This window comes from Colias eurytheme, chromosome 12 (assembly GCF_061535395.1).
Source record: "Colias eurytheme isolate Ceu_HAF_F1 chromosome 12, ilColEury1 Martin Lab GWU primary, whole genome shotgun sequence".
Taxonomy (NCBI): domain Eukaryota; kingdom Metazoa; phylum Arthropoda; class Insecta; order Lepidoptera; family Pieridae; genus Colias; species Colias eurytheme.
In genome coordinates this window covers 6,004,627-6,022,601 of record NC_142991.1, presented here as the reverse complement: position 1 = coordinate 6,022,601, position 17,975 = coordinate 6,004,627, and the positions used below count along the sequence as shown (strand labels likewise).

The window sequence follows — 17,975 nt, the reverse complement described above, 5'->3', positions numbered from 1 at the left end:
AGTGTATTATTACTGACTATTTTTTAATCTGTTAATAGAAAATATGTTTAAACTCACCTTCTTCATAAAGGACATCACATTTGTGGGCAGCATGGTGTCGTTTATTATAGCAAGCTCCAATTTACATCACTAACACAAAACACCTCACTGCACTTATTTTTTAATCTGGATTCAACACGCTACCATCAATACACAACATTTTACACAACTCGGTTCAATATATTCACTCCGCTTCTCTTTCACCTGAAACAAAGAAAATACGTAACATAAGTATAGTTTATTCACACATTTTTAATGCTTTTGTATATAAGAGAAAATAAAACATTTAATAAGAACGAACCTATACAAATAGGTGATATTATTATAAACGGAGAGAGGGGTTGTAACTATGAGCAGAACAGCGATAAGAACAAAATTCTATAATTTAGAAAAAATAAATAAAACAGATTTTATCAACATAAATAGTCGTGAAAAAAGAACAAAGAAAACGCCAATACGCTACAAGTGTAGGAAAAGCTCTGTTTCGTACCAATCAAGTTGTTACGGCAGATCCCGTCCGCCCAGAGAGCGGCGCGGGGCGGGAATGAAGTAGGCACGAACAGAGAACATTCAACAGGTCCCTACTTCACGTCACGATTTACTTACAAATATACTCATATTAGAGTGGGGTTCATAATGAAATTCATGGCCGTAATTTAAAACCAACTCGTACCTATATTCCTTAACGCCTACCTAGCTACCTATTTTGTAGCCACAAATTATTTTTAAAGGTTGTTTATTTAAAACAATAGTAGGGGATCTTTTATGTAAAAAAAGACATCAATATTTAAGAATTATCACCTAGGTTCATTCAACCATAATTCCGGACGCAGACCACAACTTAAATGGAAATAGTACCTATTTATAGGTTTATAGCCGTTAGATAGACTATTTCGTGTGTAATTGTTTTTTATAATGCATCTTTCTTATATTGTTTATTCTGATCAAGTATAAGCCTGCACGCCACTCCATTTTATAAACTAAACCTAGTGCCAAACTTCATACTTGTTCGTAAATTTCGAAAATAGGGATAAGTTCAATGTTTTTGCTTCATATATATCAGATTAATATGTATTATTTATGTATAGATTTTTCATTCTGTTAATATAATGACAAAACAAATAAAATATATATAAATTTTAAGGAAAATTTCGACATGTCTTCGATCTTATTTCTATTTTTACTCTTACGTAAGAAACCTATAATGAAAAGCAAGTTCTATATTTGCCTTAAATATATATATATATATATATATATATATACTTACTCTCATTATCTACATGAACAGAGCTTTATTGGATTAGAAATTCTCGCAAGAAAACGAAAAGCGTTTATAAATAAACGGGACAGACAAAACAATTTACCCTACCTACGTATTTTGTTGCGTATTTTTCGTTCGAATTTCTTTTGTATGCTTGATTCTACAGACTACAATACATGAAAAATAATACATATATATAATAATACTACAAGGAAACAAAGCACTTAACATTAAGGGTACGCGCAGACAGAGAGCGTTCTGCGTTCCGCGTTCTGCGTTCTGCGTTCCGCGTTCTTTGTAATGTGAAGGATCTATAGCGCCGGCGCACACAGAACGCAGTTAGACCGCGGCGGTCATTCGGAACGCTTGCGTTCTCGCGTTCTCTGTACAGAATTACAAAGAACTCGCGTTCTCGCTATGGCTGGTCCGTCTTCTCCAATTGGTATCTTGTTTTTCTATTTCAGATTTTACATAGTCATGTAACTCATTGAAGCTATTTATTGACATTCGAAAATAAATATAAAATCTCTCTTCATCTTGAAGCAGCTCAGGGATAAGAATACTAAATTCTTCCATATCATCTCGTTTCGTGTTGATAGGGTGTACCCAACATTTTCTACTTTTTTTTGACTCCTCTAGACTCCACAAAAGCAAGGCTTCATCTTCGGAAGATGAACTTTCGAGAGACATGTTTCACGTGCGGAGAGTCGGGAAATAGAACGCAAATGTCTTGAACGTGCTCCTGTGTGCGCTAGAACGCAGAACGCAGAACTGACGAACGCAGAACGCAGAAAGCGGAACGCAGAACGCTCTCTGTCTGCGCGTACCCTTAATAAAAAAGAATGTGTGCGTGTACTAGTATACCTACGCACATAAGAAGTGAAACTTCTTTATGACCTTATTTTATAAAAAAATAATTTACTATATATGCAACTTTTCATAAATACGTCGAATCACGCGTGGAAGGGATAAAAAAAGATGGCGCGTAACGTAAAAATGTCACGCGTCACGAAAAATGTTACACTAAATTTTTTTCAAAAAAATGTTACACTAATTTTTTTTTAAATTACACAGTTATTTACTTTATTACCCTTAGATTAAGGATTGGTCTCCGCGCGCGCTACGTCTAGATACCGCCCCACCTAAAAACAATAGCTCTGTGAGTGCGGCAACTCATTTCTGTAGTGTGTGTTAGGCAATTTGTAAAGACACTAGTGTGTGTGAAGAATTGGGCTGCCAGCTACATAAATTTTACCTCATAAATGGGAAATCTGCCATCTTGGAAAGAAGTTTGAAAATATTTTTTTTTCATCCTGACCTGGCCGGGAATCGAATTCATGAACGATTTGAGTCGCATGACTCAAATCCAATTGCGACGCTACTATACTATAGTCATAAAGGTTATTTAAAAGTAAAAAAGCGGAAATAAAAAAAATAACATATTATATGAGTCAGTTAAACATGGTTAAACAGAAATAAATTATTGTTATTATACTTTTTTATACATGTGTTAGTAATAGTATTGAAAAAAAAGTTCAAATTATTGCTAAAAGATTTCCTCAACCACGTGTATTTTTTTGGATATGCAGTACGGCAACACTGAATGGCGTCGTATTTTCGTAGAAAAAAATTTCGAAGTAAAGGAGAAATTTCGAATAATACGATACGTAGTGATGGTACGTGATCCCAGTGTCTTTCTTATTTTTTGTTGTATTATTTTTAAATAGTTTTATGACACAAATAGGCATTTTACTTTAGATTTTGTTCAAAATCTTTATAAACTATCGGTTCGCCCTCTCCACACAATGCTTGTGACACGACTGGCTTGGGTACGCCGAATTCGGCGTACTATTAGTTGCCGCATTTTTCAAGTACGCCGGCGGTATCTAGTCGTAGCGCGCGCGCGGAGACTAATCCTTAATCTAAGTTATTACCCTATACCTAAAGTTATAATGCCCAAGTTTATGCGTAGGTAGGTAGTAAAAAGTAGAAATCTCCTTTATCTCCTGTTTCTTTACTAAAGATCGACGGGCTGTTGCTTGATTTATTTTATAAAAGGAGGAAAATCTCAGATGAAACTGTATTAGTTTGTTACCTGACAATTTTCGACTGTTTTTTTATAGTAGGTAGTTACTTATACCGAAATAAAAAAATATACCTCGTTCAATGCCTAATACCTACGTCCTACAGTAAATCCTTTTTATAATGCTCCGACTTTAACTTGACTTTATTTTTAACATTTTGTTTTTTTGTTAATAATAGTTTTTATTTCGTTAAAAAATGTATGACAGTCTTTATTCCCTCTGAACGGATTTGAAATTTGAATAATGTTTTGTTTAATTACTTCCACGGGAATTACTAGATTAGCTTAAAAAAAATTGAAAAGCTAATAAATATTATAACCAAGTGGAGCCGCGGCATGTAGCTATTAAATTATTTACTTACTAGTCATGTACTTTATTAATAAATCATATTTAAGTATCCTACTTGCACGGTTCCCAATTCCCATGTTCAATTATTCAATACATGATTCTTCCCGTCTTATTAGTCTGTATCTTCTGTGGATTCATCTTGTATATGTATGTAAAATGAACGAGATAACGAAAATCGATTCTCGAATATTCCCCGTTAAAGTATGTCATCCGAATTGAGTTGACTCGTGTACCTACCTGTCTGGAAGGGAGATTGCATCGCAAGTTTAATCGATAACCTGTAAAGGTATATCTATGCAAGTATGCAGTATGCAGATTGCAGACTTATATTTTGAATCCAGAGCTACTTTGCACTATGCTATTTTAGATATTTGTTTCTATATTGAGAAGAGGCATTGAAGATTGAATAAAATATACCTCCATTTTTAGGTTTGTCTTAGATTAGTCATTGTAGAGACTAGAGCTTAGAGTAGTTAAACTCAAACTAAACTTCTAAAAAAATCTGGGTTTTCTCTACTAAGTAACTAATTATATTTTTTACAGACATGGATAAGTGGATATTATGAAAATTGTTCCATTAAATCATATTAAATATAAAAAATATATAAAAGATAGCTATGTAGGAAAGTACCTATAGGTAGTATACCTCCACGCACTAATAACTGTCTCTATCTTTCTGTTTTATATTTAATTTTTTAGCTCACCTTGCAATATCAGATTTTACTCGTTCGGAGCGAATAAAAACGTTTCAAGGCAAATTACGTAAATATTTTGCTGGGACATTGAGCACGATATTAAATCGCGCGGGTAAGTCGATTACAGAAGGCTATCTGGTGCAGCCCGCCACGTTGGATTACTGTGGATAATTGGAGTCCCGTCGCTTCCCCTCTATAAGCTTAAATGGCCACAATAACGCCTTTGTACCCATCTTCATCTATTTACACTTAATGCGGTGTAAGTGAAGTTTATGGGTATCCTTGGTACCTAAAGAAAAACAATTTCACATATTAATTTCAAAACATCTGTTATTTTTACTGTTATTTTATGAAACATGTATGTCATGGAAGGACAGTCATTTTTCAATAGTAACACACTCTTTTCATGGGAAATTTTTGAGCTACTAATCTTGAGGATTATTTGCCATATAGGTACCTACTCTAAAACTAACCATACAACACAATCCGATGACTTATAGTACGACATAAAAGAGATGAAATTAATTATTTTGGAACTAATTCGTTTTTCATTACCTGGCAACCCTGAATTGGCAATGTAGCTGTCAAGTTGAATAAAAATTTGTTGTTTTTTTCGTGAAGTGGAGAATTATTGAGATAAAATTGTTATTTAGAACAAGAAATTTAAATAAAAAAGGAGACATCACGAAAAAGGTTAAACGTAGCGGTGTCCGTGATGTGGTGTATAAAGTTTTTATTCGGTGTTTGTCCGAATTTCAAGCTGGAAATTTATTGACTGATTTGGAAAACGTTTACAAACGTACAGCAGAATATACCGGTGAGATTCCATTTATTTTTGCTCAGTACTACGTAAAATAGAATATTCCATTAGTGACGAGTGTTTAATGTATGTATGTATGGCGATTATTGAGTTTTCGCAATTTAATTTGAGGTTATTTGTATGTAAACAAAAACTAGTTTTTATAGTGCGACCAGCACAATTTGAGTCAAGAAGTTATATCCAATCCAACCAGCCTCAAATAAAGTACCTAGTTTAGATTTTACTACATAGTTTAGTGATAACTGTTTTCATACAGCTATCTATCTATTAATCAATCAAACCGAAAAAAATCATATTTACTGTATCATATTTACAGATACTGAAGATACCCGTACCCTCTTGCCAGTACTTCGAAACAGAGTGATGATCAGTCCTTTGAAGGAGTAGAATATTTAGATTTTGATGAATTATATTAATGTACAAAATTTATCTACAAAAAAAATAAAAATATGTGGTTTTCAAATCGCCTTGTTTTTTTCTACCCGACGGACCCAGAAAGAGGGTAATGTGTTTGAGCTGCATGTATGCTTGTTTGTTTGTATGTTTGATTCTATGTGCGCCTCTGCAGTCTAAACACTTGACCGATTTTTATAAAATAACTAATTCCAAATACATTTAAGTAAAATTTGACCTAGGTAGGTCAATTAAAATACCAATGTATTTTTGTCTTAAATTACGCTATTGCTACAATGAAACAATTATAACGGTTTAAATCGCGGTATTTATTTTAGATTATATTATATAGATTTTTGGATTTTTATTCTATAGTATCAAGATCGCTTGCGTCGCAGTATCAGTGTTGCTATATGAGCGACGGTGGCGCCCTCATTTATTTTCATCTCTTTTGTGTCGCACTGTAAAATTGCAACATATCTAGGTATGTCGGTCAGTTTTCAGCTCTGATGCATTTCAGTTGAATCGCTCGTTTAAAATGTGCTTGAATGGATCGTGCTTTATGACTCAATGCTAAGAGAACTCTTGCAGAGAACCATGGTTATGCAACATGGGCGGCTTAGGCACCTCCTCTCTTGTCTCGATGTTTTGTTTATCCTTATATATGTACCACAGTAGTGAGAATTACAATAATTGTAATTCTCACTACTGTGTTATTGTAATATGTAGGTATTGTACCAATAGCCTATTGTACAAATATAGGAACCTGCATTACCGGGCGGATGGAGTTTCAAATATTAGGTACTACTGGATCTATAGGTACCTACTTCGTGTACATTATCACAAAATTCGGATCTCCTGTTCACCTAATCCATATAACTATGACTTAATATTTAATTACACTGATGCAAACGAAAAAAGAAACGACAATGAATACCTATTCAGGAATATTCCTACTTGGACCCAAAACGAAAAATTCCAAATTCAAAAGTTTTTTTTTTATAAGTAAAATAATTATTTACGGCCAAATGTGGCCAAACGAAGTACCTATAATATACCTAAGTATAAATTTTTATTTGATGTTAAATTAATTCAACTTAGAGTATAGATAGTATCTATAGAGCGCGAACAACCAAGTGGGAACAGTAGGCACAGGTGGGAACAACACGACGTTCCCGCCGCGCGCGCTCGTAGTCGTGGTTGAGTGCTGACGAAGTGCGTTGCTCTTGATTTTTATTCATATCTAGGAATAAACATGGTGAAATGTGCAGTTATATCTTGCAGAAACGATACTAGAAAATACACAAAATTTAAATCCAGTATCACATTTCATCGGTAAGTCGCTTGTTATACTTATTTTTATGAAAATAAATCTAGCATCGCGGGGGTGAGGGGGAGGTGGGAGGCGGACACGCGCAGGCTTGCTCGCGCGCCTCACTGCCGCCATGTTATCGTAGTGATGTGACCTCATCAACGCTGTACTCGATATAAAGTTTACTAGAATTTTGAACTATTTTAACAAATTATTTATTTAACTTTAAAATTAAAACTCTTTTAAAAATGTATTATTAAAAATAAATTTGTGGTGTGTTTTGTATGATACACTTTCTAATATTAATGAATGCGAATGTATTATAGTGTAAATGTAAAGTATGTAATTTTACGATATATTTTCTGAACCGCTAAATTGATTTTGAAGATTTTGATAGTAGAATGGATAAAATGAAATAAAAAAATTATTAATATCATTTTAAATTATTAATTAGGTATTTCTTATTTTAATTTAACATTTTTAAAACATTATTATTATTGTTTGATTTATTATTAAAGAAATAGCACGTAACCCGACCTTTTATTTTATTAACTTTATTATTTAAAAAGTACTCACGTTTTTCTGATATTCCAATTATAGTAGAGCCATTTTAATAGGCAACATTTGACAGTTCAACAAAATTCAACAATGTAACCTAGTAACGACGACATAGAATAACATGATATTTCGTTTTGTTACAACTGCACATTTGCTTAACTTTTTTCAATAACGATTACACATTTATAATAATAATGACCGATACAAGTAATTTTAAGATTTCATTTTACTGATAAACCATTCTAAACATATTAAACAATTCCTGAATTATTAAAGAACTGACGTCGCTACAATTTTGTGTCAATAAACTTTTTTTATTTTTAAATACCAGAGACGTTACTCTAAAAATCGAAATCTGACATCTCGAATAGAATGTATTGATTACTAGTGAATAAAAATCATCATAAATTAATAAATGAGTTTCAAGTTCGATTGACAAATGTTTCGAGTCCATATCGATTAATTCACTTTAATCGATGTTTTTAAGCAGGTTACCTCTCTTCGAAGATTAAATTGATAGACGTCAAATGTTGCCTAATAAATTGGCTCGACTATAAACATATTTTTTTAAAGCACTTATAATTAATAGAAGAAATATTCAAACGGAATAAACAAACTTAATTCAGTTGGTAAACAAATTTAAAATTACATATTTATATTTTATTCATATATTTTTCCTTTAATAACTTATTGAACATAAAATTTACTTATGATACATATATATTTACATAACTTATCGATAGTTCAACACGCAATTGATACATACCCATCCCTATTTGTCACACACACATCGATATAGTATCTATAGCTCATCTGTGATCTGCCTACGATGCGCACTAAGCAATTTGTGCAATACACGCGCTCTATACTATTGTATTAATACCATATTACTTGCTCTGTGATTAATACTCTAAGTAATTCAAGGTATAAATATTATAATCTATGTAGATATTATCATTGAAGTTGGCATTTTGATTCATTTTAAATATAAAAAATAAGAAACAAATCGTTTGTTCCTGGTTTTTTTCTTAAAATGTTTGTTGATTTTTTTATTTGTCCGATTAACTACTGTTTATTAAAAAAAAATCAGTTTATATGTCAAGTTATGGTTTTCATTTACCTAATTATCTAGTCAATTTATGTAGGTACTTAGCTAAAAAATAACACTGGAACATAAAAAAGGAAGGTAATACAAGTTGATCATATTTACCTGTATCAGTCTACTATAAATTAATTAGAATTCTAACCTTTTACCATTGAGCTATTCCTATACTTCTCTAGCCTGTATGAAGAAACCACTACTTACCTATTTCATTTTTGCTACCTATTCAATAACACCTCATTTAACGTCATTGACGATTTCTAACCGTTATTAACCTAATATTGGCCTACTACACTATGAAATTTTATAAATTCGTTCAGTGGCTTTTACACGATGAGCCCACATACAAACAGATAATAACTATTGTGATCTTCCCATTTTTATATAATGTTAGTAGTTACATAGGTACATAGATTAGAAATGATCTGATTATGGCTTTATTTTATGGATTCATAGATACTATTAAAATGACTTGGGAACCATTAACTACTTTCAAAATTAAGAAAACCAGTGTTCAATTATGTACCTAGACTTACTTAGCCAACATCAACCAGTGAATAGTGAATATATACAGATAGGTAGGTACTAGTTATCTGCTAAAATACAATGTGCTTGTAAAGGGCCCTTTTCTTTGATTTATAAATAAAATAAAAGTCAATAGAATGCAACATGTTTATTATCACCATTCTCATCAATTTCAGCATTAGAACAAATTATATAAATGAACCCACGGAAAACTTAAATTAAATTTGAGAAGTAAACTAGGTACCTATTTAGAAAGAAATTCATCAGACATAATATTATTAACTAGGAATTTCCTATTAAGGATTTTATTACCTAAATTAAGCACTAAATCATATCACATTAGATTTATTGGTGAGTGTTAAAGATACTAGAAAACAAAATGATTTTTGTGCAAATAAAAATTAAATTTACATACTTATTTATAAACAAAATTATTAAATCAAAAATGTTTATTTTACAAGGAAATATGGACATATTATAATGAAGGCAAACATGAAACAAATCTATATTTAGATATTGCATACCATAAATATTAAATACCATAGGATAATAATTAACCTGAAAATTACAATGAATGGGTAAGAATTGATTTAAATTTTGTATACAAAGTTTATATTTTTATTTATCACCTATAGAGGTGTAATTTTTGGTTTATGCCCAGTGTATTTTAGATTATTTTATACATATGCTATCCTCATTAAATTACATAAAAATTTAAAAATACATATACACAGCTTACACAGATGACAATAAACTATAAAAATTGTTTATTTTCAAAAATACTATATAACTCAAAACTTAGTAATCATAGGTACTATTTTTGTCAATGTATCAGTAATCATCAGTAGTGATAATATAGCAATTTCCTGGATAGATTATATGGAAATCAATTTAATCATTCAAGCTTGAGATACAAAACTATTATTTTCATATAATTTGCTTTGCATTAATACTAAATGTACATGTTTGATATTTTTTGACTTACCTATACAAGCAATACAAATCAAATTATATATAATGTATTGTTATTTAACCTTTTGAAGTATGATAATGATATTTAACATTTTGACATTACTTATGTTTAAAACAATGTGAATTATTTATTTTCACTTGAAATGCAACAAATTTTCTTGACCACAAAACTTAAATGGAACAGTTACTATATAATAGAGCTTTGGTCGAGATTATGCTTCATAACAGAATGTTAACATTTATGGCACTGAAGACTATGGATAAATAATGGTTAAATATTGTGAAGCTTGAATAACATTTTTTAATATTTCAATTTAAATCACATTGTTATCAAATATCAATGAGTAAACATAGCATTGACTTCAACCGTTACAGCATTTGTATGTTCAAGGTTTATATCTTTTATGCTGACCTTTAAAACAATTGTTTAAAAAATACCTGTATTTGTTGGGCTAGATTTAATTTTAAGCAAGTAAGGTAAAGTATACAAGTAATAAAACCTTTGATTTAACAAAATTAAAGTATTTCAGTCTTAGTATTGGTTAAAGTCAATGAACGTGAGAAAAGAGAAAATTCTTACAGTAATGCCAAATGTCTTTTTGTTCCTTAACAGACAACAGTCAAATTTACACCGACGTCAAACATTCAATCACATTAAATTAATATCAATCTCTTTACCACTCAGCATCGCCATTGGCCTTTTGAAAAACAAAATCTTTACCAGATAGATTCATAATGCCATCTTTGAAATAGAATTTCCACTTATTACGTGTGCGCGTGATCTTGTCATATTGGCATACAACTACATTGTCAGTGTCAAACATGTCACCAGGCTCTTCATCTGAAACGTCATCTCCAGAATTAAGTGGTTCCTCTTCTGCACCACCACTTTCATCCCTTTCCTCTTCTTCCTCTTCAGCTCTCTCCTCTGCAGATTCCTCATCCTCATCATCATCACCGGCGCCATCTTCCGACCCATCTCCAACGTTAGAACCTTCATCGTCAGAGGAATCCATAGCACCATCTAGTGAGAATGGTGCCGCACCACTTCGACCACCTCCACCACCATCAAATTCATTTTGTTGACCAGCCAGTGCTGAATTTATGTGTTGTTGAAGCAAGGTTGCAGCTAAGGGCTGCGGCAAACTAATGGTTGCATTGATAATTGGTCCCGTTAAAACTTGATGGAGTTTATTTCCATTGAGCGCTGATGCAGGTATTTGTATTGTAAAGGAACGTGGCTGTGAGCCAGGCACATTGGGTTGTGCAGGTAGGGTTAATTGTACTGGTACCTTATTATTAGGGTCAAGAACAGGGTGGGGATGGCCACCTCCCATATTTTGTGCTGGAGCGCCATGTTCCACTCCAGATTGTCCCGAGGTCTGTGGAACCATATCAGGCCTTTTTTGTAATAAATGACTACCATTTGCTTTATGAAAGTTTTGTAAGACCGGTGGAGGAGGAGGCATAACAGGTGGCTCCGGTTGAGGAGGGTCCATAGCGCCGCTAGCGACTAATTTGGATTTCCATAATTGTTTTAATTCCTGTAATACTTGTTCATCTACACCATCATCGAGAAAACAATCCCGTACTCCGGTAATGACATCGTCCACTACAGAATTGTACAGTTTTAACACGGATGTCTGACTCGTCGTCATTTTGACGTTATGGAATAGTTTTATAAATAAACAAGCACATCAACTAATTGAAAAGTATGAAGATTTGAGCACTGGAAGGTGAGAAGTGCGCATCGACGAGCGTATTCACATCTCATCTCAATGTCAAACACTAGGAACTACACATCCATTATTTTATCGCAGCACAATATTCACTTCGGTAAAAGACTAAGATAAATTATATCTAACACCCATAAACGTAAGCAAACATCAATTCAACTGATTATCTCGAATAATTTTCAACCATAATTTTGACAATTGACGACTAAAACATAACCTACAAACAAAAAGCAGACTACGAAGAATGTTTGTCTGTGGTTGCGAATAGATTATTAAACTCGGCATAGCGCATGCGTGACGGAACCACGCGCCGTTTGCCGTGCGTCGTTCTCAAAATTAAGCCCCACCCGTGAAATTATAATTATTGTATTAAGTTTATCAGTAAATTTTTGGATACAAAATTTTAGGTACAAAATTCGTAAATGAATACTAAGAACATGAAAAATAATTATAAGTCTATAAAAATTTGGAATCACGTCATAATATTCAACTTTAATGTTCGCATAAAACATCCGATTTTAGTGGAATTTTATTTCTGAAACTCATTTTTTTTAAATTTATTCTGTCACTATTTCGCTTTTGATATTACTATATTCATTAAAACCATTAAAACTATTGTCAATAGACTGTATGTATGTAAGATAGAATTCATCATATTATAAAGGCACAGTATTATGGTAATATTCTGTTTGTCTAAAGCTGGTATTGTCACAGGCAGTGCGACTAAAAACTTGTTCTTTTATCATTGACGTTCATATTAATTTATTTAATAATAGTTTATAAATTTATATTGTATAAGTTGGAATTTAAAAATAAGAGTAGGTTTAATAATTGTGGTGTTATTTATAAGATATTATATGCATTATATGATATTATTCAGGTTTATTTTTAACCGTTCAAGAATACATACAGGTATGGTAAGGTCACATCATGGGTGAATTGAGTAACCTTCATTTTTTTTACGACCTAAAAAAAAGAGATTACTAAATACAACCGTTTTATATGTATATTTTTTGTGTGTTCGCGGATGGCTTCTTCGTTTAGAAACAATATGTTAGAAACGGATTTTTGGTGATTTTTTTTTTATTGGAAAGTAGACAGTAGTTAATCCAAATATTATATGATAAGAAACATAAGGGCGTATTCAGAAAGAAAGCTTGAAACTTATAAGCGCTTATCGGCGCTTGTCATGTTCATATATTTTCCTGCGCGGGTTACCAGCGCTGACAAGCGCCGATAAGCGCTTATAAGTTTCAAGCTTTCTTTCTGAATACGCCCTAAGATCTGATGATGGCATTCCAGAGAAATCATACTACCTTCTTCGTCGTTTCAAATTTTTTTATTAAATAGGTACTAGCGTTCCGCACGCGGCTTCGCCTGAGTGCCAGAGGAAAATATAAAAAATCCTAGGGTTTTGCCCGCATAGTTACCTTTCCCTTAAGATTTCCGGGATAAATCGTATGTCACTTATAAGAAGAGACAAACAGGAATACAAGAGAATATATTTTCGCATTTATGTCGATACTTTTAAAGCACTACAATACAGAGAAAGTCTATAGACGATGATGAAAACAAATTTTGACGAGGGAACACCTTAAATGTTAAATGATTTTAGCAGTTCCCTCGTTTTTTAACTTTATTAATTTGTATTGATGAGAACTTTTCACCTATGTAGATGGGCTATGGCTTTACTAGGGGTGCTGGAAACGACTTCATCGGTTTACACCTACCTAGCTTTTATTGCGCACATTGATGCCTACGCCTTACGGTTAAATATGACAACATTTTCAAATGTAATTATTATTAACAGCTATACTACAAAAGCTACAAGAAACTATAACCCTTTTTTTGTGAATTTTACTATCTGATCAAAAGAAAAGTAGTGAGACATCTTTAATATTAGATGGAATCGCCCACCTGTGGATCTAACAAGACCAATTGAGCGAGGAGATCTTGCGGTATTTGTTATGTTTAGTCAATAATTATTGATAATATTCCCTCAATTGCCCACAACTCGATATTTTCCTAAATAAATAATTATATAACTTATATTTTGCCTGCTTAAATAGTATCCTTTGACCGTGCACTCAAACGGCTAGCATACGTTAGTTTTTGCTCTGTGAAGAATTACTATTTCTTAAAGTTATTTACGTTCAAATTGCAACAAGTACTTTCATAACTTGGCAATAAACCAGTGCTGCAGTGAATTACATCAAAAATATCATTAAATAGTGTGTATTATAAGCGAACTAATATCATTCCGTTCAAAAGTTATATATCACAATCGGATGTACCGACGTCTGCATGACTTGTGATTTCGACGCGTAGTGCGTGCAATTCGCACGGTTCCGCTCCACGCATAAGCATCATATCTGCTTGCGGCCGCGCTGAAGCATAGTCCCCGCCACTTGCGTCAAAGAATAAGCGACGGAACGTAAGTTACTTTGTGCCTTGCTCTTGTGTGCCGCTGTGAGAATCTTTACATAGGGAAAATTCTTAAATATAAGTTAAAGTTTTCGGATTGCACTTTTAAAATATATACTATGGCTACTGGATCCGCATTATGGGGATGTTGCACAAATGACGATGATACTGGTGTAAACCAAAAGTGCATTATATGTTCATCGTGTGGAAAGTCATTTCATTATGCCTGCTTATCTATGAAGGTTCCCCCTTACAAATCTAAGGAGGAAAAATCCTGGAACTGCCCTATATGCTCAAGTAAGAACCCAAAAACTTTGAAGAAGGATTCTACTCCTATCCGTAATGTAACTTTGAATAGAGGCAATAAAAGACAAGCCTCAGGATCCCCACCACCAACTTCTCCGATATCTAATAATGAAGATTTACGTTTAATGATACAGAATATTATAAAATCGGAATTTAGCGAGATGTTAGATCAATTTAATGTTAGTATTGTCTCCATTATCAATAAAGAACTAATACCAGTCCGTGAGGAAATGAAGGAGCTCGTAAGATCGATGCAGTTTATGAATGCAAGATTTGATGAAATTGAGAAACTACAGCAGTCGGCCACTGAAATAACAAAAAAATTAGAAAAAGAAAATACCGAACTTAGAAATTCAATTGATGATCTACTCTTACGAATTAATAACCTGGAGCAACATTCTCGTTCGAATAATCTGGAAATACAATGCATGCCTGAAAAAAGAAATGAGAATCTATACAACATCGTTACTCAACTAGGCAACGTTGTTAATTGCAACATCGGAGAAAAAGATATTTTGCATTGTACTCGCGTTGCTAAGTCCAATAAATCGAATTCTCGCCCACGGTCTATAGTGGTTCAGTTAATGTCAACAAAGATGCGCGATCAGCTGCTTGCCTCGATTCTGAAGTATAACCAAAACAACCCTCACGATAAACTAAACTCTACACATCTGGGCTGTGAGACACAGAGGTCTCCTGTTTACGTAATGGAACACCTTTCGCCAGCCAATAAGGCTCTTCATGCAGCGACCAGGATTAAAGCTAAAGAAATGGGTTACAAATACGTCTGGGTTAGAAATGGTAAAATATTTGTACGTAAAACTGATGGTGCTGAATATATATTGATCAAGAACAGTGTTAGTCTTAGCAAATTAATTTAGCTGAACCTAGATCGTAAGTTTTTTTTTATTTTATTATAACCATGTTTGAGACTTAACCTCTACAAAATTCAATAATTTAAAAATCTATTACCAAAATTGCAGGGGCCTTAGAACTAAAACCAACACTTTTTACAACAATATTTCCTGTACCGATTATGATATAATAATCCTAACCGAAACCTGGCTAAATAGCAATATACTTAGTTCTGAACTGGTTGATGATAGGTACGTGATCTATAGGCGGGATAGGGAGACGTCAGGTTTTCACCCAAATAAAGATGGCGGTGGAGTTTTAATTGCTGTTCTAAGGAAATTCAACTCCTACCGTATCGATAGATGGGAAAGTAGATGTGAAGATCTCTGGGTGACTGTTGATGTGCCTTCTAATCACGTCTCAAATCAAATTATCTTTTGTGCAGTGTACCATCCTCCACCTGTTTCTCCGTCCTCCATCGAACATTTTATTGAACACTGCAATATAGTCATTGAGTCGACAAAAATACCAATATGCATAATAGGAGACTTCAATCTAGGTAAAATAAACTGGGCCTCTAGATCCCTTAATATATCACTTCCTAATGTGTGCAAAACATTCCTGGAATTTCTAGATGTTAGTAAACTGTCCCAATTCAACTGTGTAAAAAATATTTCTGGTCGAACTTTGGATCTTGTCCTTTCTTCGTTATCGTCATGCTCAGTAAGTGAACCTTTACTCCCTTTGACATCCATTGACGTACTTCACCCTCCGCTTGATATTACACTTATATTCTTAAAGGAACTAAATCTACCTTACAACAAACATAACTTGAAACGTAATTTCTACAAAGCAAATTATAAGAAAATTATAGAGTACCTGAATAGTCTTAATTGGAGTGAAATTCTTGGTGGGTCTAATGATGTTGATAGCATGGTCCAAATTCTTTATGATCTACTAAATGAGATCATAGCTAAGCATGTTCCAACTTGTAAACCCTCATCAACTCGTTATCCACCATGGTTTAATAAAGTAATGATACGTTCATTAAAAGAAAAGAATAAGTTAAGATTGCGCTATAAGATGTACAAAAATCCAATGGATGAAATTGAACTAAAATTAATAACAAAGAGATGTCAATTATTAGCAAAGGACTTATACAGAAAATATATGGACTCATTAGAATCTAATCTATCGAAGAATCCAAAACTCTTATGGTCTTATATCAAGTTAAAACGCGGTGGAACCAGTTCCTATCCCCTGACTATGAGCGATGGCGAGACTTTTTCATCAGATGCTACAACAATATGTAATCTTTTTGCTTCGTATTTTTTATCATCATACACAACTAGTCATGACAGTGTCTCTCATGTTCCTTATCATCTAGATGATATTAAAACTAATAGCCAATGCTTAATAATACCATCACTTGATAGGGACTGCATTCTTAAAAAGTTACTTTCTCTGAATGTCGGAAAAGGTGCTGGTCCTGATGGGATTCCGCCTATTTTTATATCTACTTGTGCGACAGCCCTCGTTGACCCCCTAGTAATAATTTTTAATAAGTCACTGAACTCTGGAACGTTCCCAATTGAATGGAAGAAAGCTAAAGTCGTCCCCGTACATAAGTCCGAGAAGAAGGATGTAGTCTCAAATTATAGGCCTATTTCAATTATCTCAACATTTGCGAAAGTCTTCGAGTCATTAATTTGTCCTTACATCCAACAACATTTCAAGCTCTATGTAAGTGATCACCAGCATGGTTTCATTCCGTCAAGATCAACAACCACAAACTTGGTGACGTTTACAGAGTCTCTTATCCGAAATATTGACGCAAATAAACAATTCGACGTCATCTATACAGATTTTAGCAAAGCTTTTGATAGAATCTCTCATCCTATACTAGTCTATAAACTTTCTGCATATGGCATCACAGGGTCACTATTAAATTGGATCCAGTCTTATGTTACCAACCGCGAGTTCTTTGTCGTCGTGAATGGGTACAGATCCAATAGTCACCACATTTCATCGGGTGCTCCACAGGGTTCGCACTTAGCACCCGTCCTTTTCAACATCTATATCAACGACCTGCCCCGATGTTTTCAATTTTCTGAATGTTTTATGTATGCCGATGATTTAAAATTTGCTAGAGCTATTGATGAACCGAATGACATTGCGCTACTTCAAGACGACTTAAATAGGCTTACTCAATGGTGTTATCAAAACCAAATGCAACTAAATCCAAAAAAATGCTACCATATAAGTTTTTCCCGTAAAAATTTAACCTTTCGATCGCAGTATCTAATTGGTAATGAACAAATTCAAAATGTTGACACAATCCGAGATTTGGGAGTAATTTTTGATAGGAAAGTAACCTTTGTGCCTCATATTGATCATGTCATTAAGAAGTCATCCCGAATGTTAGGCTTCCTCATCCGAAATACTAAGGACTTTAGCCGTGAGCGTACAAAAATTATGCTATACAATAGCTTAGTGCGAAGTATTATGGAATACTGTAGTATCGTGTGGAGGCCGCACTTTGCCA

At 33.3% G+C, this 17,975-nt stretch overlaps 2 protein-coding genes across 2 annotated transcripts in view; both read right to left on the bottom strand.

Moving 5' to 3' along the window:
* The window catches only part of Fife (regulating synaptic membrane exocytosis protein fife), a 100,721-nt gene that overhangs the window by 48,834 nt on the left and 33,912 nt on the right, over window positions 1-17,975 (bottom strand). The window contains exon 2 of the mRNA XM_090108311.1: window positions 58-243. Coding sequence (XP_089964437.1) covers window positions 58-93 — 36 coding nt within the window. The 5' untranslated portion in view covers window positions 94-243. The remainder of the gene's footprint in view (window positions 1-57; window positions 244-17,975) is intronic.
* Window positions 9,271-12,056, bottom strand: TfIIA-L (transcription factor IIA L). The gene has a single exon (XM_090107977.1). It carries the CDS (start codon window positions 11,765-11,767, stop codon window positions 10,784-10,786), a length of 984 nt encoding a protein of 327 aa, XP_089964103.1. The 5' UTR covers window positions 11,768-12,056; the 3' UTR covers window positions 9,271-10,783.

Bases quoted from the DNA above. Each gene is read 5' to 3' on its own strand.
- TfIIA-L (XM_090107977.1), bottom strand. From the start codon at position 11,767: ATGACGACGAGTCAGACATCCGTGTTAAAACTGTACAATTCTGTAGTG.